The sequence below is a fragment of the Grus americana genome, chromosome 3, assembly GCF_028858705.1.
Source record: "Grus americana isolate bGruAme1 chromosome 3, bGruAme1.mat, whole genome shotgun sequence".
Lineage (NCBI taxonomy): Eukaryota > Metazoa > Chordata > Aves > Gruiformes > Gruidae > Grus > Grus americana.
This window is the reverse complement of record NC_072854.1, coordinates 34,148,911-34,170,924: the sequence shown is the minus strand read 5'-3', so window position 1 is coordinate 34,170,924 and position 22,014 is coordinate 34,148,911. Positions and strand designations below refer to the sequence as shown.

The window sequence follows — 22,014 nt, the reverse complement described above, 5'->3', positions numbered from 1 at the left end:
CTGGGGGAGGTTCCCACACGTCCTCCCACCCCCAGCACCCTGTCCTAGGCAGCGAATGTTGCCCCAGCTGCCTTCACCAGCTCTGCAGCGACTCTCACCCCACCTTACCTGCGTGAATTGTAACCCAGTGAACCACTAAGGCTCTACTCAAAGCTAAGTGGCAACCAAGTTCTTCAGCAAATTTCAAGGTAAGCTTTATTAATTTTAAAGGAGAAAAAAACCCAGGATACAGTGTTTACATTCAATCAGTCTCCTACATAAGTTTAAATATTCATACAGCACACATTTTCACAGCCAAGTGTTTTGTCTTGGCTGACAATCAGACTGTGCGTAGTCATTGCGCAGCTACGAACACATACTAAAATCAATGGAACACCTTTTCCAGCTCAAATCCTCTTGTGCTGCCATGGGTTCAGGACGGTAACGTTTCTTATTCATTTCAGAAGAGCAAAACACTGTCCCTTCCAAAACACTTAAGAACAGATTTTGACTATCTGACATCTTCCAAATGAGTGGAACTATAAAAGCAGTTCCTCTGTCTTTTCATTTGGATTGGCAAAACCACAGGCTGTATTTAGGTTCCTGAGCAATTACTCAAGGTTTGCGCATTTGTCATCTTCGTTTTACTCAATGACACTGCCACAGGACATAACTAGAACTGCTTTGGATCCAGCCAGCAAGGGTTTTATCTGTGAAGAGGCTCGTGAGCAATCACAGGTGATCTCGCCCTGTACTCTGGCAGGAGGGGTACACTTCTCTACAAAGGTGTTTTAACAAAGGTACTCTTCAGAAAACTCTGCTGAAATCGGTCTTTGAGAAGTTGCTTTCTCTGAGTATGTTTTCCCCGGTAAATACTTGCCATTCTGAGGTAACACTTTTAGCTTCCCTGTCTTCTGGTGATTGGTTTTCACAAATCTTAGCAGGTTAACAATAGCAGCTGGTGTAATTCCAGGGATGCGGCTGACTGCACCAATCTGCGTGTGGAAACAGGACAAGTTAACCAAGAATAAACCTACATGCTGGAGCTAGTGAGAGATGAGATCAAAACCTGTGGGTATTCCTTTCCCCGATTCTCCTCACTCCCCACGTCCCTTGGGAAGACACAGAAGGGATTTCATTGCTGCTCAACCTTGCTGTGGCCCAGTATCTTACCGTCTGGGGACGGTTGGAATCCAGTTTCTCCCGCACCTCTGCTGAGAGCGATGCATCAATGGTAAAGTAATCTAGGTCCTCTGGCAGTTGGAGGGCTTCATCACGACGCACTTCTTCTATTTCCTGCTGTTGATTGACTACACACCACTCATAAGTAGCTGTGATGGAAGATCAATGAAACAAGAAGACCAGATATAGATGTTCATGTGAAAGAGGAATTCTTGGAAGCAGAATGAGTAATTCCACTGAGATGGTCAAAAGCTTCTAATGAAATTTCCACCCTCCCAGACTAAAGAGCCTAATTGACATCACTGCCTTGAAGAAGTCATACTCTTTAGTTTGTTACAGGAATTAAGATACACAGGTTGGCTTCTCCTCTCATCCGAGGAAAGGATGGTCTATCTGACAGAGCAGTACAGAGGAAGAAGCCAGGAGCGAAGAGAAATAATTGATCTCACCCCACGAAGTGAAACATGGGTGCTTGCACAGGGCTGTGGCCTATGGTAAAAGGTGCATGCTCCAGTAACAGTGGTTCATTTCACTAAGCAGCAACATGAAACGCACTGGGATGAACGGGCTGGCTCTCCCCTTACTGAACAAAATGTACGCAGATCCCACTAAGAGATCATAACTCTTGTACTCTACCTTCTATTTTCAATCTCTCAGCCAGTTCTCTCCATTGAGCAAGCTTTCCCAGGGGCTCCGGGACAGCCCTTGCCAGAACCTCCATGTTGGCCTCCTGATACTGAAGGATGTCAAAGGCGCTGTGGAGAACAAAGGTAAGTTTTTATGGAAGGAAGGAGTCACTTGCATAAGGCAGATTTACAGCTGTTCCCAGCTCAAACTTGTCAAGATCTCAACATAAGCCAGAACAACTCCAGAGCCAAGCTCACCTCCCTACCACCTCCTCTCAGTACAGAGAAGAGCTGTTAAACTCTTTATGAAAAAAGAACAGCAAGATAGAAGAGATGAAGTAAGTGCATCAAGGGGAACCTTTCAGATAGATTGAATCAGCCAGGTCTTAGTCAGTGATTTAAAACAACAGAAAAGGTAAGGTGAGATAAAGGATGGATAAGGGAAGAAAGGGTCTTCACGTACAAGAACAGCTACCATCTGACACTAGCCTGAAATCAATCGCTGCTTTATCAAGCTTTCAGCAAAGCAGCAACCCACTGCAAAACAGTCACCACTTGGTGACGCTCTCAATACGGACAGCAAGAACTGACTAGGCCAGTGGAGTACCCCTTTGCTTTGAGAGCCAGGAAACAGGGCATAGTAAAAACACCAACATCACACTTGTCTGTAGGCAAACATCAGATGTCTATCCCCTGAAGGTGGTAAAGCTGAAGTCTTGGAGTACCGACAGCTTCAGGGAGGATGGACAAACGCTGTGAAACCACTAGCCTGAAGTGCTAAAGCAAGTGTAGGTCAGACCAGAAAGCTTCAGCTGTAACCTTTACCTGACAGGGGACCTTCGACTGCTACTGATGGGAACTTCTGGTATTAACTGGGACCATTTAGATACACTGAACTGAAAGGATTTTAGTGTTGCAATTCCATCCTGTAAAGCAGCTCTCATCTTAACCGCTTGTTCATATCGCTGCTGTGACACACACCCAGCTTCTTCAAAACCTGCAGAGACAGATGGCATATGACACAAAGACCTACAATCAAGTAGGGCTGTTCACTGCAAGAGCCGCCATAATACAGTACCTCTGTGGGTGAGCCTGGCATCGGCATTGTCAGGCCGGAGGGACATGCGGAACTCCACGCGGCTGGTGAACATGCGGTATGGCTCGCTGGTGCCCAGAGTGGTAAGGTCATCGATCAGGACGCCGACGTAGCCTTCAGTGCGACTGACGATGAAAGGGGGCTTGCCACGAACCCGTAGGCAAGCGTTGATCCCAGCGATCACACCCTAGGCAGACAGAAAACAAAAAAGACTCACTTGTCAAACTGTACCCTGGAAAACTCAACAGTCTGTGCTAGTAATCTAGGCAGTTTCTTTATTACGATATGACAAGGGTCTGAAGGGCTTCTTGGCCCCTGCTGACATGACTAGAGACAATTCCTGTATGTTTTCAATTATACCCACTGCACAGTCTGCATGCTGAAACATCTGACAGTGCTTCCAATTACTTTTGTCACTGCAATCTCAGTAACAGCAACTGTAGACATTAAAACTAAAAATATCTGGGCAAGTCTGGAATTGGGGTGAGCAACAAAACTAAGAACATCTCATTAGCGCAAGACGGGCCTAGCAAGACTGCGTATCAAAGACAAACGCCAAGGCAATATCCCTTTCTGAGCGCTGAGTATACACGATCAGATCCACTCACCTGAGCTGCAGCTTCTTCATAGCCTGTAGTGCCATTTATCTGGCCTGCAAAGAAGAGGCGCTGAACAAGACGAGACTCGAGAGAAGCAGTCAGTTGACGGGGATCTAAAAAATCATATTGCACCCCATAGCCTACGACAAACAACAAGACAGATCTTACGAGAGGGATTTGGAAGGTCTCTATTTATCAGCAAAGGCAATCAGTGGGGCAGAATGACTTAGGTTATCAACTTTTTATTTACAAAACAAGGAAAAATCCCTATATCCAAGAATTAATTTTCTGATTTCTTTTGTTTTGCTATGCTCTAAACAAAATCTGTTTGTTATTAACTGGTAACCAATACGACAAATAGATTTATAACTATTCACTCCCCTCACCTGGCTGTAACATCTTGGCTTTTTCCAAGCCTGGGATGGATTTGATGACCTGCTCCTGGAGCTCAGGTGGCAGTGTCATTGACACGCCTTGGGGGTAAATGACATTGGACTCCAAGCCTTCGGGCTCCAGCCACACCTGATGTTCTCGGTTTGGGAAGCGCAGAACCTTTGATTCAAGAGAGGGACAGTACCTGCAACAGTAAATAGCCATAAGCACCACCCGACATGGAGAAAAAGTAACTTTCCAGAAGCAAAGCTGACAGTTTGTCAGCTCATGCCATTGAGAGCCTTGTGTGATGCCACATACTTACCGTGGGCCTCTTGTTGTCTCCCTGATATGGTTGTTCAGGTGGAGGTTATCCTGGATAATTTGCTGGGCTTTCAGGGTAGTGCGAGTCAGGTAACATGACAGCTGATCTTCTGGCTGAAAGAGGCAAAAACTCAAAATTATTCCAGTCACAACACTGTACTCTTACTGAACAACTCGGAGGATCTCCAGATCCTCGTGGTCTTTTCCATGATGGTTGGCTCTCACTTCCTGGAGAGAAGGGTAGTGCTGTCATACCCACCGTACAGACAGAACATGAGCAATCAGAGAGCTTGAGCAACATGCCCAAAAGCAGATCAAGAACAGAACAGAACTTGGGGAGTCCAGAATTCAAGTTCTATACTAAACACTGTATTCCTAAGTACAGGATGGATATTCCTATTAAAGCAACACATTATATCAGAGCATTCCAATTGACCACAGGAATTCAAAGCTCTGAAGTAAGAGGAGTAAGTGCTGACCCTACAGCAAAAAGTCACTTAAAGAGTCTGGTGAAGGAAAAAAAACCTAATAAAAAAATCTCACAAAACACTGCAATTAACACGGTAAATTCAAGGTGCGGATAAAAAGCACCGCTTAAAGTATTACACTGATTTTTCTGAAAAAGAGTCAATAAACTCCCATTCAAAATGTGGCTTTGGGCAACGTGGTCTAGCACAGGGTGTCCCTGCCCGCAGCAGGGAGGTTGGAACTAGATGATCTTTGAGGTCCCTTCCAACCCAAACCATTCTATGATTCTATGAAAATAGTAATAATATTGCATCTCAACTCCTTAAAACGTTTCTTAAACATACCAAGGACTTCAAGTGATATTACTTTTGCCCCCACCATGATTATAATAGTTTATTGCAATACCTATACGGTCTGGGTCAAATTAACTCCCAATACTTAATTTTGTGCTGTTTAACAACATTATATAAGAACGCCACCCTTTTTTTTTTGGAATTTGGGAAACTGAGGTTTTTCTGCTTTTAAGTTACCATTAACATGCCAGCTCTGTGGATAACTCCATCCTCTCTCTTTCCTAGTCAATGCTATTAATGATCTCTAATTTCAACATTTCAATCTTATTCTAGAGCTGGGGTAACAAGCAAGACATCATTAATCTCCACAATGCAAGTCTAATACTAGAAGTACGTTGTAAGCCACCCATGTAACCAGCACATGAAGAATACTACTAACACTATCGTATTTCATGTAATTCTGACTCTAAAAGTAAAGAAAGCTTTCTTCTCAAGTTGAGAAGTGAGAGGAAAAAGGTTCTCACTTTCAAAAGAAAACAAGCAATTTCTCCCTTTGCATTGAGAGTCCTCAGACACGTAACACCTCCAGTATGAACACAACCCTGCTCCCTTTCCCAGCCACCAATTGCCTGGCTGATTCCAAGCATGAACATCCCCGGATCTGCTTCCCACCTCACTCTATGTGCATTTGACGTGTGCTGTCCCACCTTGATCCATACGGCCTCGCTGAGGAAGCTGAACGGCACAGGAGGATTGTCAGCTGCACGTTTCTCCAGACCACTGAAATTAATCGTATCTTTGGCAAGTCGGGGCGGCGTCCCAGTCTTCAGCCTGCCCACAGCAAATCCCAGTTTCTCCAGAGTCTGAGCCAGCCCAATGGCTGGCTGGTCCCCTAGCCGCCCAGCCGGGTGCTTCTCCAGTCCGATGAGGACCATACCCCTCAGAAACGTACCGGTGGTCAGGATGACACTCCCAGCATGTACTGTGCTCCCATCCCCTGAAACAGCAAGTTTTCAGAGATGCACATATTTTAGTATCAACAAAGCCCTGGTATTCTGGTGCTTCTGTCTAAAACTAGACTAACAGTGTTCACTGAGGGTTTATCTATCTTTTATTATTATCAGCATTTCAATAATAAAAGCATTAACAGTAATAACTGCAATAAGCAGCATGTAGTTATTCCTATATTTTTCTTATTTCCAAGCATGTTACCTCTAATGCAGAAAACCCACTCCCGGGAAAAAATCCTATCCAGGCCTTTATTTTGGAAAGCTTGTTCACTAGAACAGCAAGGGATAATAAAACATAAGTCTAGTGGTAATAGGATACCACTGCCCCGTAACGCTGTCGGCAGCATATGCCATTTACCAAATAAAATCTCAAAACGCAGCGTGGAATTCAGTATCACTGGCCTGAAGAAAATTAAACTTACGCAACCTCCCAATATCCTATCAATCCAGGTATGTTTTTCATTGTATTACACAAATCAACCTAGTTTAGTTCACACTTAGCCTAAATCACCTCTATGGGCTAATTCTTAGAGATGAATCAGAAATGTTTGCCCCAAAGGTTGCTCTTAGTGTAGAGTAACTGAAGGTGCTTATTGAGTTACTAGCACATACCCAGAACGACTCCTGTGACTTGGCATTTCCCAGGATGGTCTGGTTCTGGCTCTGTCAAGAGAAGATCCTCCACAGACGCCTCATGAACTGTCAACAGTGGTGTGTTAAGGATTTCTTTCTGTCATGAAAGGAGTTACTGCAAAAATCTAAGAAGTTCTGAGACACGTGGGCAGTGCCAAAACCTGCTGATTTCGAAAACACCTATCACTCTCCTCCCTTTTCCATTCTCACCAGATCACTTGGCAGACACTCAGTTACTCTACTGTCCTGATCTACTAAGTAGAACTTTTCATTCACAGGTAAGAATTTAAGCTCGAAAGAAACTATTTGGTCATGAAGCTTGACCTGTATATAAAATGACAGAGAATTTTTTAAACTATGCTGAGGTCCAACAACTTGCAATGCATTAAATTACTAAACAGAAAGGTATCTAGGTTCGATAGGAAAATATTAAAACACAAAAGAGTGATTCATTCTAATGCTACAGCACACAAACACACACAACAAATCCCTGGAAATAAACCCATGTGTTCACACTAGTCAGTAGCTTTAACAGTAGCTGCCGTTTTTACCAGTCTGTATAGATAGATAACCCTAGAGATGGTTAATGTACCCTTAACCTGGGTAATCTCGGGGCCACTCACGCTAGCAGTCCCGTTCCCCAGCTGATGCTCTCACCGCCCCCACCCCCCCAGCTGGGGGATGCAGATGCCGGCTGCCCTCAGGGCGCGGTGGGGCAGAAAGGACCGAGGGCACGCCGCCCGTCCGAGCACACAGCGCCTGCCGCAGACCGAGCCAGCCGCCTCCGGCCGCCCTCTTCCAGACACCGGCCTATGTCCGCACAAAGCCAAGTTTAACTTGTAAACGTCCATGCGAGAGGTAAGAGGGGCGCTCAGTCTCCGCTGGCAGCCCGCCCGGCACCGCCCCCGGCTCTCACCTGCATGTTCTCCTTGTAGCGGCCGCGGTCGATCTGGGCGCGGAGGCCCCACACGGCCGGGCCCTTGCAGCGGTTCAGCACTTTGTAGTGCACGCCGGAGCGGTCGCAGACCCGGCCGCACAGCCCGTCCAGAGCGTCTACCTCTCTCACGAGATGCCCCTTCCCGATGCCACCGAAGGAGGGGTTGCAGGACATCTCCCCTAGGGAGCGGGCACACAGACAGCCCTCACCACCGTCATCCAAAGATCCCGCAACCTCCCCGGCTCATGGCCGCTCCCCACGCCGGGGAGCCCTGAGGCGCCCGCGGGAAACGGGCCCGGCCCGGGTGGCAGCGGGAGGTTGGGCGGGCTCCCTGTGGTACCTTTCCCCCCGTCCGCGGCCGAGCACGGCCCCGACCCCACCCGGGCACCCCCCCACCGGCGGTACCGATGGTGCTGATCTTGTGCGTGAGCAGCAGCGTGCGGGCCCCGCCGCGAGCGGCCGCAGCCGCCGCCTCCGTCCCCGCATGGCCCCCACCGATCACCACCACCTCGTAGCGCGGTGCCGCCGCCCCGGCCTCACTGCTCGCCCGGCGGTGCCCGGGCCGCAGGGCCGGGGATAGCGCCAGGCGGCGCCACCGGCTGCGCAGCAACATGGCGCCCAAGCCCGGCGGCAGCACCGACGGCCCGCCCGGCAACTGGCGGAACCGGAAGCAGGGGGCGGGCACGCCGCGGCGGCGGCGGCTCCTCTGTCCCGCGCTGGGGGGCGGAGCCGTTTGTTCCCGAGGAGCGGGAGGAGCGGCAGCCCTGGGGCCTGTTCCCCCGCTCCCTGAGGGGCAGCCCCGGCGGGCGGCACGTGCTGCCGGGAGCCCGGCCCGCCACTCTGGCAGTAGCGAGCGGCTACTAAGGCCGAGCGGTCCCGGTGCTCTGCTTGTGTGCTCTCGCCCCGTGGGTAGGTGGGGCCGCCCAGAAGCGGGAAAACGCTCCCAGCGGATTGGAGGGAGGGACGGAGGCGGGCCGGGCGGGCGGCCGCGCCCCCAGGATGGCCTAGCTCGGCTGTCGGAGCTTTCCCGCGCTCGGGCTGTCGGGCAGAGCCAAGCAGTGCAGGCGAGTGCGGGTGGCTCGGCCCCCCCCTACCCGGCGGGGGTTTCGTTTCCTCAGCGGAGGCGCGCTGCCTGGAAGAGGAACTTGCCTGAGGCGGGAGGCGGGAACCCCCTTGCCGCGGGGCCGCACTCACTGTTCTGCGAGTGCGGAAAGGGAGCGGAGGCCATGGACGGCGCCGGTGGCAGAGGGGAGCGGGGCAGGCGGGGGGCGCGGCCCGTAGCCTCGCGGGGCCGGGGCGCGGTGAGGGGCGCAGCCCGCAGCTCCTCGCCGGGCCGGGACGCAGGCGGCAGCTCGGGCGGCGCCGCGACCCTCCAGGCGCCGCAGAGGAACGGATCTACCGCCCGGCGCGGCCGCCCGGCGCAGCAGCGCTCCGCCGTCAGGAGCCCGCCGGCGGGCCCGGCAGCGGACGACGAAGAGGCGCTCCCCGCTCCTCAGAGCAGGGCGTCGGCCGCAAGAGCCCCCGCAGTGCGAAGGCGAGCGGCGGTGCCCGACGGCATGGTAGCCGTGGCCGTCCGCCAGCCCTCGTCGGTAGTGGGCTCCCTGCGCCTCCGGGACGTGCTGTCGCAGCTCAGCCTGGGCCGTCAGGACGTGTCCGAGGCGTCGGGGCTGGTGAATAACGTCGTCTCGCAGCTGATCCAGGCCATCCGGAGCAAAGACGGCACCTTCAACTCCATCGAGCGGCTGGGCGCCGGCAGCTACTACGAGCGCGTCAAGGTGGGTGCGGGGGCGTCGAGCGGGGCTGCGGCCGTCCCTGCGCCGGTAGCGCCTCTCCCGCCGGCGGAACGGACCCCAGGTGCCGGGCCGGGCTCCGGGTTGGCGCCCAGCGCAGCCGGGGTGAAACGGACGGTGTCCGCGGCGGCAGGTGGAGGCCGGCGAGCGGAGGACGCGGCGGGCGGCTCGCACGACCCGGCTTGGCGCCGCTCCTGCCGCTTGGCAACCGCTGTAAGCTGGTCCTTCCCGGCGAGAAAAGACTTTAAGGATTGCTACGTTAATTAACAACAATTGATTATAAAATAGCTAACTTACTGAAAAAATAAATGTATGTGCATTTAGTAAGAGACGCTGCCTGAACGGGAATCGCTTTAAAGCCGCAGCAAGCCCCTGCCCTTGCACAGCACGCAGGTAAGCCCAGTGTAAACAGACGACGAGTTGGGTATAGCACTGAATGAAAGGCTGCGTGCCGGTTTTTAGTTTATAATTTTAGTTTATAGGTTTGGGTTGTTTTTTTTTGGGGGGGGGATCCTTCAAAAAAACCAGGAGAAATAGCAATACTTTTTTTCCTGGATCCAGCTCAATCTGAAACGAAGTCAAACATGGGACACTTTTTTTTTTTTTTAAACAGCTTCAGGCATAGCAATACATTTTTTTTTCCTCACAGCTGATTCCTACATACAAAAGGATCACTAAGATCAGCATTTATGCATTATTCAGAACAGATAAAAATCTTAAAACTCTCTTAAAAACTAGTAAGTTGGAAAGCTAGGAAATGAACTGCTATCAGTAAATTGCTCTTCTCCACTCAAATGCACAGCGATCTTGTTATACAAATTAATGGAGATAAGTTTGTATTTCACACGTGAAAAGTAGACCAAGGCAGTTGTAGATAAAACTGCAATGGGTGTAAAAGCCTAAAGAGAATAAAACCTAAGTTGCACATTGACTATTGTATTCTCATACTTTGCAGACATCTGAACCAAATGAGTTTGACATCATGCTTGTAATGCCTGTTGCAAGACTTCAGCTGGATGAAAGTGATGATACTGGAGCCTATTATTATCTAACATTCAAAAGAAATCCAAAAGAAAAGCATTTGCTTGAGTTTTTAGATGAAGATGGAAAATTATCAGCCTTTAAAATGCTTCAAGCACTAAGGGAAATTATTAAACGAGAAGTAAAACACATTAAACGTAAGTACTGAGAGAACAAGCTTCACCTAGGCACACTGAAAATTCAATTACGCTGCACATATGCATTGCCCTGTTGTTAATGTGATTCCGCCCCAACTGTTTCTTCATGGTGATGTAGCTATAACTGTAACCCCTCCTGCCCTGGTATCTCAAGTTTGCTCTTGTGCCAGGAATCTCCACAAACACGTTGAAGCTAATCATATTATGTGATCAACCCATTGCTCTGCTATGCAATCCTCTTTCCGTATGAAAATAATGACTATTAAGGGTTCTTTCATGTGCTTGGTACTTCCTACGTGACCTATATATTTTGAGTCTATCTGCCATATGCAGAGAGCCATTTGCTGAACTGGTAGCAAAAGGAAGAGTTTTCTTTTATACATTACCTAATGTTTTATATCGATCTGTATAGAGAATGTATCCCCTTTTAGGGTGCTCTGCTTCTGAAGACTTTGGAGAAAAATTGTCACCAAATCTCTTCAGTCTCATTGTTTTCAACAGTGAAGCAGTTCATTAGAAAACATTACTGTATTTCTGATTCTGTAGACATAGTAAATCAAGCAAACAGAGCAGTTCAAAAAGAATGTTCCTTATTTCGGTAGAACTCCTCAACAGGCCTTAATGTTTTATTTAAAATCCATATCCTTTAGGATAAAGAACCAGTGACTGAACCCAGGTTTTTTTTTTTTTGATTGATTGATTATAAATTCCTCTGAAGTAAAAACCTTACCATTCTTCAAAAAAAGTTCCTGATATGTAACTATATATATAAATTTTTTCTTTGTTACTAGATGCGGAAGTAACTGTGAAAAGGAAAAAGGCTGGAAGCCCTGCAATAACTCTTGAGATCAAACATTCTACAACAGAAATATCAGTGGACATCATCTTGACTTTGGAAGTTCAGCAGAGCTGGCCACCCAGCACACAGGATGGCCTCAAAATTGAACAGTGGCTGGGAACAAAAGTCAGGAGAGATTTCAGAAATAAATCAATTTATTTAGTAGCCAAACAAAACAAAGAAGAAAAGGTTCTAAGAGGTACCTCAAATACAGCCAATAAGTCTAAGTTGTGAAATATCTTCTCTACAACTTGATCACTTACGAATGCTATAAAAAGGGTATCCAGATTCTGTTCAGTATTCTGCCTTCAAGGTACAGATCTTTATCTTATCCTGGATATATCCAGATCAAAGACAATTGAAATCCCTCCTTAAAACATCAGATTTGTGACACTGCTTGTCCTGTACTGAAATCTAAAGACAAAATGCTCTGCCAGGCTGTATATTAACCATTCCTAAGAGCATTATATTAAATCTACGGAGTTGGACACTAATACAGACCTTTCCTGTGCTAGTGCTGTAGTTAACAGCAACATCCACTCCTTTGCTTTGTAAGGAAAAAATAAAAGATTTCTGAAAAGGCAGGGAACACCCCTGTAAGTGGGACTGCACACACAAGTTACTTCTGCAGGAAGGAAACTGTACTTTCTAGCAAGATAGGTTGCTTCTCACTGAACTCTGGTATGGCTACAACATGTTTTTTTTTTTTCCTTCAGACCACTGTTGAACCAAGCCTATGTTAGTCCACAGAAATATCCCAACTTCTCTTTGCACGAGGAAAGCTGATAAATTCAACAAAGAGTATTTTTAACTAGCATGCCCATCTCAACAATGCCAAATAAATCATTACTGCTCTACTGAGCTACCTCTTCCTGTGAGTAACTGAACCAAACAGGCAAGGGAAACAGTTGAACTTACATAAAGAAGACAAAAATGATTGCTGGTGTTTTAAAAACAGGATTGAGCTATGTTAATCATCGTTTTCAGAAATATTACCAGAGGAACAAAAATAAATGTGTTAGAACAGTCACCTCACCTGAGACAAACTCACAAGCCTATTACCTGTGCAAAGAAATTGAAACCAAGGGTGAAGGTTTTTTTTTTTTTATTCAAAACCAGAATGGTTATGCAGTAAGGCTAATACAGAACAGAAATTCAAAGGTATAGATTTCTATGAGTAGTACAATTCCCCAAATCATGTTCAACAAATGCAGGAAAGTTCAGAATTAAGTTTAATTTTAAAGTAAATCCAAACACCCTTGAGAATATTGTTAAAGCACCCAAATGTGTCCTATATTAATAACATTCTAATTGTCTTTGTGTGGAGCAGCTGGGGAAATAAGGAGGAATTAATTAATAGTAGTCACAAGTACAAAGAACTTGCTGATATTTAAAATTAAGTCAATTATAAAATGTCTTTTTTTTTTTCCTAGTTACAGACACTGGTACTTACTGCCATGTAGAATTTAACAATCTTGTACTCAACTTTAGGAAACACCTGGCGACTCTCTTTCTCACACATTGAGAAGGCCATGATCAACAACCACGGCCAGTCAAAGACATGTTGTGAATCTGATGGACCAAAGTGCTGTAGGTTGGTATTTCACATGAATATTTTACTTTAAGCTTGTGTGAGCCATAGTACTGTCTAGCACTGTTTGTTTCAGTTTAACATTAAGAGTTTGATCTAATTATAACAGGGAGCAACAATAAGGCTTTTAGGCATGATTGTTCTACCACAGCACAACACTGCGTGTACTCGCTGAACATCTGACTTGCAGTTATTCAGTGAGAGGTGGAAACAAATCACAGTGCAGGCTTACATTCCAGACTTGCCTTAGCAGGCAAAAAGATGTGAGTTAAGTAATCTCTTTCCCCAACTCAGTCCTGTTTAGGAGAACCAGTTTAAAAGTCTGATGACTCAGCTTTCTGAGCTTTAGGAACAAAATTATACTTCATGCCAAGGCAATTTCTAAAATGATGGTGAGAAAAGAACTACTGAATGGGATCAGGATGAATAAATGCAATTTTTCACTCTAATAAAAACTGGTTTCCACATTTCTTTGAAGAACAGAACCCACATGAGGTACAGAACCTCCTTAATGGCAAAACAACTTAGTTTACTTGATTACATCTTATACTGAATCAAGAGTCACAAGAGAACTAATGCATAACTGTCTTTGCTTTATATTATCAGACATGCTGTGCCCCTACCTAGCAGTGTATTAAACTACATATACACCTCTTCCCGTCGTGGTATGCCACAGGAAGGTAACGGTGTTTTCTTCAGTGTAAATCCAAGCCAAGAGAGCAGCTTTAATCTTAAGCAGTGCTCCAAATTCATGTTATACTGGTAGCATCTGCAGCTGGGAGGCTGTACAGTGTAAGCATGCTGCTGACTAACACCTTGTATTTCTGTGGCTACCAGTGAAAGCGCTGCGTGCACAAAAACTATCATTTAAAGTAGAAATCCTTCATTGCTAGTCTGACTTCATACGCAGTAGTTCAAGCATTATCCAGCCTATTGCTGCACTTTTTCCAGATTTTATTCAAAACATTGAAAATGTTATTGTATTAAAGAACAATTTTATTGCTCTCATGAACACTGTGTATTTTAATATCTGAAATACATATTTAGAACTATGTAGAAAGCATCTAATAAATTCTTATTTATTTAACAGGAAAGCTTGTCTTAAGCTTCTGAAGTATCTTCTAGAGCGACTTAAAATGGAACATACAAAAGAGTTAGAAAAAATCTGTTCATACCATGTCAAAACTGCTTTTTTCCACTCATGTGCCATGTGGCCGAATGACACGGACTGGCATTTGGGAGACTTGGATCATTGCTTTCAGAAATACCTGAGCTATTTTCTGGATTGCCTGCGAAAGTCTGAGCTGCCACACTTTTTTATTCCCAAATACAACCTGCTCAGCCAGCAAGATAAAGCAAGCAGTAATTTCCTTTCAAGAAAAATAAACAATCAATTGAACAACAGATTCCCAATATTTCAGGAGAGCTATTGTAAACAATGTCTTTAGTACCTATCTAATCATGTGGATTTGCATATGTAAAACCAGAAGTTCTGCACCTTAAGTTACTCCTCAGCAGTCTGACAGTACAAATAACAAAAAATATCAAGATGACTAAGAGAAAATTGTGTATTTCAGTCACACTGCTTGGACATAACCCTTAAAAGAAATATTACTTAAAATGTCATATTTATCTTCCCTATCCAAATGTAGATGTCACCTGCAAAATATCTTCTAGGTATACTAAGAACTTGTAGAAGAATTTGCAATAGTTAATTTCCCACGTGTAATTTCTACAATTCCAAATATAAAGGCATCAATGACTAGGTAAAGTGGAAAATGACAATTTTATTTAAAATGAAGACTGATTGCAGAATATCCAAAAATACACTCTTGCTTTCAAAAGAAGAAAAAAAGTCACTGGAGTTACTTTGACATAAACCAGAACAACTTCTCCAGATCAACTGGGTGAAGACATTTTGCAGAGGATAGTCACCAGCAACGTTAAGCAGAAAGAGAAGACAGTATCAAAACAACATGAAGTTCCTGAAGTAACTTATCTTTTCTGAGTCTTCAGAATTGCTTTGGAAATTAGTCTTTTCACTGGACTTCAGATGGGAAGCAATCATTATCTAATGTGCTGCAAGAGAGTAAAAGTCATTGTGCCAGTGAGCATATGTGTGATGAATCTTGTAGAAAGAAATGAATCTTCAACCCCTACCAAAGAGGAAGGGTCTCCATGTGAAAGGTTATCAAAAGCAAAATTCTCAGAATCAGAATTCAGCTCAATTTTTCTTATGTTGAAGAGTGTATTAGGAAAAAAGAATAATTGTAATATTTCCTATTACTAAAATTGTGCAGGTGATAAATACACAGCATTTGGGAACTGCTGTGCTGTAAGTAAAAATATCTTTTTCTTAAACAAAGCCATGGAAAGTCCGTATTTTTAGCCTACTGTTTGAAGGCGAAATAACCTACTGGCTAAACTAATGCCCAGATTTCACCTCAATTATGAGCAAATAAAAAAAGAGGGAAGGCTAGAAGAACATGTAGAGTAATTTTACTAAAATATTCTAATCTCATTCAATTCAGTTTATTAGTTTTTCATTTACTCATATGACACATGAATAAACACAAGCTCAGACCAAGCATCAAACGAAGGAATAGCTTCTTCTCATTTAACGTCCAAAGAGTGAAACCATACCCCATTTTCATTAGGGGTCTGTGTGACAGAACCTGACAGTGAAATGTAAAATATGAGTCAACTTTATCTGAAAGAAAAAGCTGACATTCAAATGTATTTTTTTTCATGACTTTGTTAAAATTGCTCTAGTAAATTCTGTTTTTCTTCCTTAAGGCAGAAAATTACATCCATGAGAACAAAAGTAGAAGCTGTTTTTCTTCCAGTTAGCCACAAACAGATACTTCGTGTTATGCTCTCCTCCATTAGGAGGAAATGCACTTCTCTCAAAAAAAAGCTCGAGACACAAGTCATAACAAAAATGACTTTCAATGTTAAGTTTTTTAAAAAAAAAAATCCAAACACTTTGCTTCAGCAAACATCAGTTTTTGCAAGCAGTAGTTTTTAAATAACTAAGTTATCCTTAGAAATACTTCTGCATGCCACTGGCAGATGTGGCGTATCAATGCAAAAAGTACAGTATTTTGAAGCCACACTGACGAACATTGCTTATGTTCACTAATCCAGTTCTCTGAAAATGAAAGGAAAAATTATCTTTTACATTCTTATATATTAATAGTGTATTTAACTACAAAAAAACCCCCACCGAAAACCAAACCCCCCCCAGACACCAAACAAACCCACAAGAAAAAAATAATGAAATTATTTTTTCTTGAATAAAATAGTGCCCAAGCACAAAACTAGATTTATTTCTATATAAAGTTAATCCAGTTTTCTTTTCTAAGCCACTTTTAAAATGCATTTTATTTAAATGGGATAGGTACAGAAAACAAGCAAGGAAGAAAAGAAACTTCTAAATTCAAGCCTGTAGATGCTAACAGTTAAGTATAATCACTTACTTTGTTTTGGTAACTTCAAAGGATTAGTTACTTTGAGGGCCGCCTTGGAGGTCTTCGTACATCCTTTTCGATTTCTTTTCTGATTTGAAATTGTTTGTATCTTTCTGCCATTGCAATAAGCTCATTAGGAACTACCTGATAAGAAAGCAGCACGAGAGCAAGGTCTGTTTTAAATTAATCTAAACTTTTAGACTCAGCTTTACAAAAATGCTATTGATTTGTGTGTTCCCAAACTTGGGTTTTTTTATTTATCTGGCTCCTGTCTCTTTGCAAATTGTCTTTTCTGTAGAGAAATCTTTTTATACAAAATTATACTGAAATACACTGAAAAATAATTAGCACAGTGTCTCTGGATTTTCAATGACATATGTATGCTAGTATCACTGTATCTGATGACAACATATAACCAGCTAATTAAAACATTAGTATTTCAGACAGAAATATGGCTTTCAGTGATAATGAACAGCTGGAAAAAATGTCCAATGCTACTTAAAAGGTGATACCATACTACATATATATTTGAATGTGACACTATTATGATTGATATTGAATTCCTTTTGGAAGTTTTAAGAGCCTCTGAAGAGAAACTTTGGTACTTAAAGAAAACGCTGCCATAGGAAGGGTTCTCACGTTGATAAAACAAAGCTAAAACACAAGAAAAGAAGGGCAGGAGAAAATGGTCACTTCTCCCACCACTTGGAGGTCACAAGAGCACCTTACCAACATCCACGGTGCTTTCTGGCACGTTTGTAATTATGTGGACCAGGAGGTAAATAGTATCATCAGCACACTTTGTCACCTCAGAGTTACTAACATTCATAAGATGTAAATAAACACAGATAGACTTTATTAGGTTGAGTGACACTGGTCACTGAATGAAAGAAAGACCCCCCCGCCCCATATACCATTCTTATAGATCATGGAACAAAGGCAGTGTCCAACAAGTCTTCCTGAACCAGATCAGGCATAATGCAGACATTAATGCAATGCTTACAGCAAAAAGCAGTATGGGTGACTGCACTGTAAGAAGAGGTTTTAGATCACTATCAAAACCAGCCTGCTTCAACAATCTGCTACAGCATGGAGCCATGCAGCTGGTAGAAGATACCCAGTCTAGAATCAGTTTCCTGATCAGAGAGCAAAGAGCAAACTTCTGCAGTGCATGTGAGCATGGTACTAATGTGATTACTCAGCCTCTGTGGTTTGTCCCTCCGTGAGTGGCGCATACAGTGCAACCAGTACAGTACAAACAAATTTAAATATTGTCTCCTTCGAAATGCTTAGATCTGACTAATTTTGGGCAACCTGGTCTAGTGGAGAGCGTCCCTGCCCGCAGCAGGGGGGTTGGAACTAGATGGTCTTTAAGGTCCCTTCCAACCCAAACCATTCTATGATTCTATGATTATTCCAACTCAAATTGCAACAATTTCTTACAGGAATGGTTTTTGAGCACACACAAGGAAAGAGTGGGAAGAAGCCAGGATATGGAACACAAAAATCTCAGTGAGATATAGTGTGTTGATATTTTTACATGGACAATCTGTGTATCTGCTAAACATATCAGCTAGGTATGTTAGTCCAAATGAGAAAACAGAAAAGGATAAAGATGCCATAATTTACATGAAACACTCTTTTTGGTATTACAGAGATCAGTGTTTCTCCACCTGATTCCCTAATAAATCCATCCATGCTTCTTAATAAGCTTTTTATATAAAAGATCCCTACAGCATGACACAGGAATCTTTCTGTTGTACGTGTTTTTCTTTAGGGAGATTATCTGTATATTAAAAAGAGTGGAAAATATCTGGCTAACAAATGCACCTTACTTGTTTTGAAACTGAAGTATTCTGAACCTTCAGACCATGTTTTTGGTTGCTCTCCTTCCCTTTTACATGATGCTTTAAGACTGAATTAATGATTTTTAAATTGTCATGAGGAAAAAAACCCCTGCCTGTACGGATACTTCCATTCTATCAGCCATAACTAAAAGTTTGAGAATAATGTTGTGACCAATTTACCCTTGAAAGGATTCAGAGATGCTCTTTTCTCCTCAGAACTCAGATACTCATTCCCAGTTGAACTACCACATGTTAAAAAAGTTTGGGAACTTCACAGTCTGCAGCAGGAGACAAGGCATGGATGGGAACGGCTGCCTCAGAATACAGAACAAGGCACCTCTAAGTTCTATTTAAGCGGCTTCAAAGTATCATTACTGGTTTCATCTCTTACATTAAGAAAACCAACAAAACCCCACAAACAAAACCAATAAATACCCAAACCCAAACAACCATGCCACACCTCCCCCCCCCCCCCCCGCAACCCTGCAACTTTCTTAGGGGACAACTCTTGTTTGTGTGGGGTTTTTTTTTGGTCCTGTTCCCCCCGCCCCTCCCAAAAAAGCATCTTATCAGGTTTGCAATAAGTAGCATAGCATCTTTCAAAGAAGAGTTGTAAAACAGAAGATTTAGGTGAAATTCTAACTCGGGGTTTAAAGTTTGCATAAGTGTCCACAATAACAATGACAGGTCCTAGGTAAAAGCAATTTAGTTTGTACTCATTGAGCTCCTATCCCCCCAAATTAAAAAAAAAAAAAAATTAAACTCGAGTCACGGTATGAACTAGAGGTTTACTATAAATCAAGAAAAATACTGTTTCTTGCCATAACAAGAAACAACAACATAATTGTCTCTGGTTTCTCAGATACGGTAGCAAGAAAAAAAATGTTTCTTTAAAATAAAGAAACAAAAATCACATTCCAGTCCTATTTCCCATACTATTTACGAACATCTCTAAGAAAGATAGCTGGGAAGAGTATAGCTTGGAAAAGTAAATGCAGATATCACAACTGTCAGATATAATAAACTTATAGATAGCAGAGCTTCCTCTGATACAAATATTGTTAATATTTACATTGTTAAACAAGAACATTGGTACTTGTGTTCAGAAAGTGAAATACAAATGGAATAAAATAATATGAAATAAAATAGATCCTATTATTCCTCTGCAGACCTCAATGTGTCTGTATGTTGGTTACTTTTTCTTTGGATGTTGAAGGCTTTGATTAAAGTTCCCAGTTCTTTTCTGGGACTCATCTCTAAGGTAAAATACAGCTAAGGGTATCCAGAACAGGAGGGACTTAGGTACTCCTTTTTTGCCCGGGACATTACAAACACTCACCCAGAAAGGTCTAAGTTGGCTTAGATCTTGAAGAACTGTTTCAGGTGGTAACCCAGAACCAACATAAAGCTTACCCAGTAGCAGGATGTATTCTTACTTGGTTTGCTCGTTCCAGAATTTCAATCAGCTCAGATGCAACCCTCCAATCATTCTTAGTGACAAGCGTTACTGCCTCCCCAGTACGTCTAAACAAAGAAGGAAATAACTGTTGATCTGCAAAACAACAGCTGCTAGGCTTTTCCTACTGACCTTTACAATAATAAATTGTACTACAGGCAATATTAGTGAACTGGTAGATAAAACTGGCTTGAGTATTTACTATGCACATGACAGAAAGCAACTTTTCATAAAGATCAGAATATGACGATTCGCCTAAAAATGGAGCAAAGGCACAACTAATTTTGACTTTTAGACAATAAACCTAGCATAAAGACAACATATCTAAGTATGAAGAGACATACATTCATTTCATGATTAAAATAAACACATGCACAAGAAAAATCACACTTGTGGCAACCTGGGAAAACAACATTCAGAAGTCCTAACACCAAACTACATAACCTAAAAACTTTGAATTTATGTATGGTTTTTTTCCCCCAATGGGCCGTCTAGGAAACCGAACAACTCAGCAGCTCACAGGCAAACAAGGAAGTGATATTTCACAGTATCTACACAGAAGTTGTTTTGAACTGTAATTCTTCCCCACATTTAAACCAGCTCCCAAATATCCCTCATTTCTATCTACTTCAATGAAATAACAGAAAAATGGAAAACTTGTTTGCCTTAAATTTAACAGTGAACTCATTTCAGAACATAAAAGCAGTGTGTTATTATCCAAGACATACTTTGATAGACTCTGGAGTCTTCACTCCCCCACTCCACATGACCTGTAGCTCTAGTATTTGACAAGAGGAACACCTATGCAGTGCATAAAATATTGGCAACATTTTCTTGTAAACACTTACCCTGCTCTTCCAGTACGGCCTACTCTATGAACGTACTCTTCAATGTTGCGAGGGAAGTCAAAGTTAAAAACATGAGTAATATCATGCACATCAAGGCCACGGGATGCTAAGTCAGTAGCTACCAGTATTCTGACTTTGCCTAAAATAAGTACAACAGAAAGAGAATGGGAATTTATGGAATAAACAGAAAATATACTCCATTCTATTGGTTTTCCAATGTATAATGCACTTATTCTGAACACGTAAAAGAAAAATATGCTTGTTGCATGCCACACTGAGTTAGCTTCAAATACAAGGTGGTAAGTAAGCACTCAATGTCATTTTACTATTATTTCTATTTCACAAGTAGAACAGGAGGGTGCAAGAGAGCCAAGAAACAAGCCTAGCTGCTATAAAGAGTCTGTGAAAAGAACAGAAACTTCAACTATATACTCAACTGGCATCCTTATCACAGGCCAACTCTTTGTTAGCATGCGACCACATAACCCCAAAGTATAACTCTACTGGCATAATCACAAGCAGAACTGTTTCTCTGAAAGCACCATCATTTGACACTTAATTTTGCCGTTCTGGAGACTAACACAATATTGACTTTTCCACAGAAATTTTAAAAACAAAATAAGACTTAAATTATTTAACTCTTAGGCATTCCAAATTTTATTGAAAAGCAATATCTCTGTCTGCCTTTTTTTTGTCAAATTAACAAAGTAAACATATCATTTAGAGTTCTTTAATATTTTCATTTCTAAGTTACTGAAGAGACATTGCATTTACAAATAGACAAAGTTCTGCACATGACAAGCTTTAAAAACCTGGGCTAAACAAACCAGTACTTACGTACAAACATACCTTTCTTGAAGTCATCTAAAGCCTGCTCTCGATCACACTGTTCCCTGTTACCATGAAGTGACTGTACCGGAATTCCTTGGAGACCAAAGTCACTTGCTAAGTCATCAGCTCTAGGATGAAATAAAACAATGGTTCTTAAAAAGAAAAGACGGGGAAAAAAGTGCAGCATCTAAATTTAGATCCAAAAGGTAACAAAGTGACAGCAAAAGCTAAACGTGTGCCTAAGGAAAAAAATCCTACCTAGGTCAGCTGATATAAAGTATAAAACAGTATAAAAGCAAGACTATTCCCCATGTAAACATTTGCTTTTATTTACATATAAGAGAAATGATAGATAATTTTTGCGTTCTTCACTCAAAAAGCTCAGGTATGGTACAATGACCACCACTCCCCCAATCAGGTCTTGTACATACCAGCTGTGTATGTGAGTAAACGGTACATCACACTACTATACCCCCAAGAATCTTAACATCTACTTTAACTGTGAAGTCAAGACTTACCACCACCACTAGCGATATTAAAAAGGATGCAAACTACCAGTCTGGAGGAATGAGTGAATACTAAATAAATACAAATACTACTATTACCAGCACATTACTGACAAGAGCTGTTACACTTGGTAATAAAC

General features: G+C 42.9%; 3 protein-coding genes across 3 annotated transcripts in view; 1 reads left to right on the top strand and 2 right to left on the bottom strand.

Annotated features, from left to right (window-relative positions):
* Positions 1 to 169: 169 nt before the first annotated feature.
* Positions 170 to 8,132, bottom strand: MTO1 (mitochondrial tRNA translation optimization 1). The gene is given in 13 exon segments (XM_054821849.1): positions 170 to 782; positions 784 to 974; positions 1,153 to 1,310; positions 1,798 to 1,916; positions 2,613 to 2,784; positions 2,866 to 3,070; positions 3,492 to 3,622; positions 3,869 to 4,059; positions 4,180 to 4,292; positions 5,647 to 5,936; positions 6,562 to 6,679; positions 7,499 to 7,698; positions 7,925 to 8,132. Coding segments are annotated over 13 exon segments (2,121 nt in total). The 3' UTR covers positions 170 to 757.
* On the top strand, positions 8,131 to 16,835 carry CGAS (cyclic GMP-AMP synthase). Its single transcript, XM_054821850.1, has 5 exons — positions 8,131 to 9,294; positions 10,265 to 10,487; positions 11,279 to 11,524; positions 12,817 to 12,919; positions 14,007 to 16,835. Exons 1-5 carry the CDS (start codon positions 8,131 to 8,133, stop codon positions 14,362 to 14,364), a joined length of 2,094 nt encoding a protein of 697 aa, XP_054677825.1. The 3' UTR covers positions 14,365 to 16,835.
* DDX43 (DEAD-box helicase 43) overlaps positions 16,423 to 22,014 on the bottom strand; it is an 18,644-nt gene continuing 13,052 nt past the window's right edge. Inside the window, exons 13-16 of the mRNA XM_054821851.1 lie at positions 21,387 to 21,496; positions 20,538 to 20,676; positions 19,670 to 19,757; positions 16,423 to 16,530 (exon numbers count right to left, since the gene is read on the bottom strand). Of these exons, the coding sequence (XP_054677826.1) occupies positions 16,423 to 16,530; positions 19,670 to 19,757; positions 20,538 to 20,676; positions 21,387 to 21,496 (445 nt within the window). The remainder of the gene's footprint in view (positions 16,531 to 19,669; positions 19,758 to 20,537; positions 20,677 to 21,386; positions 21,497 to 22,014) is intronic.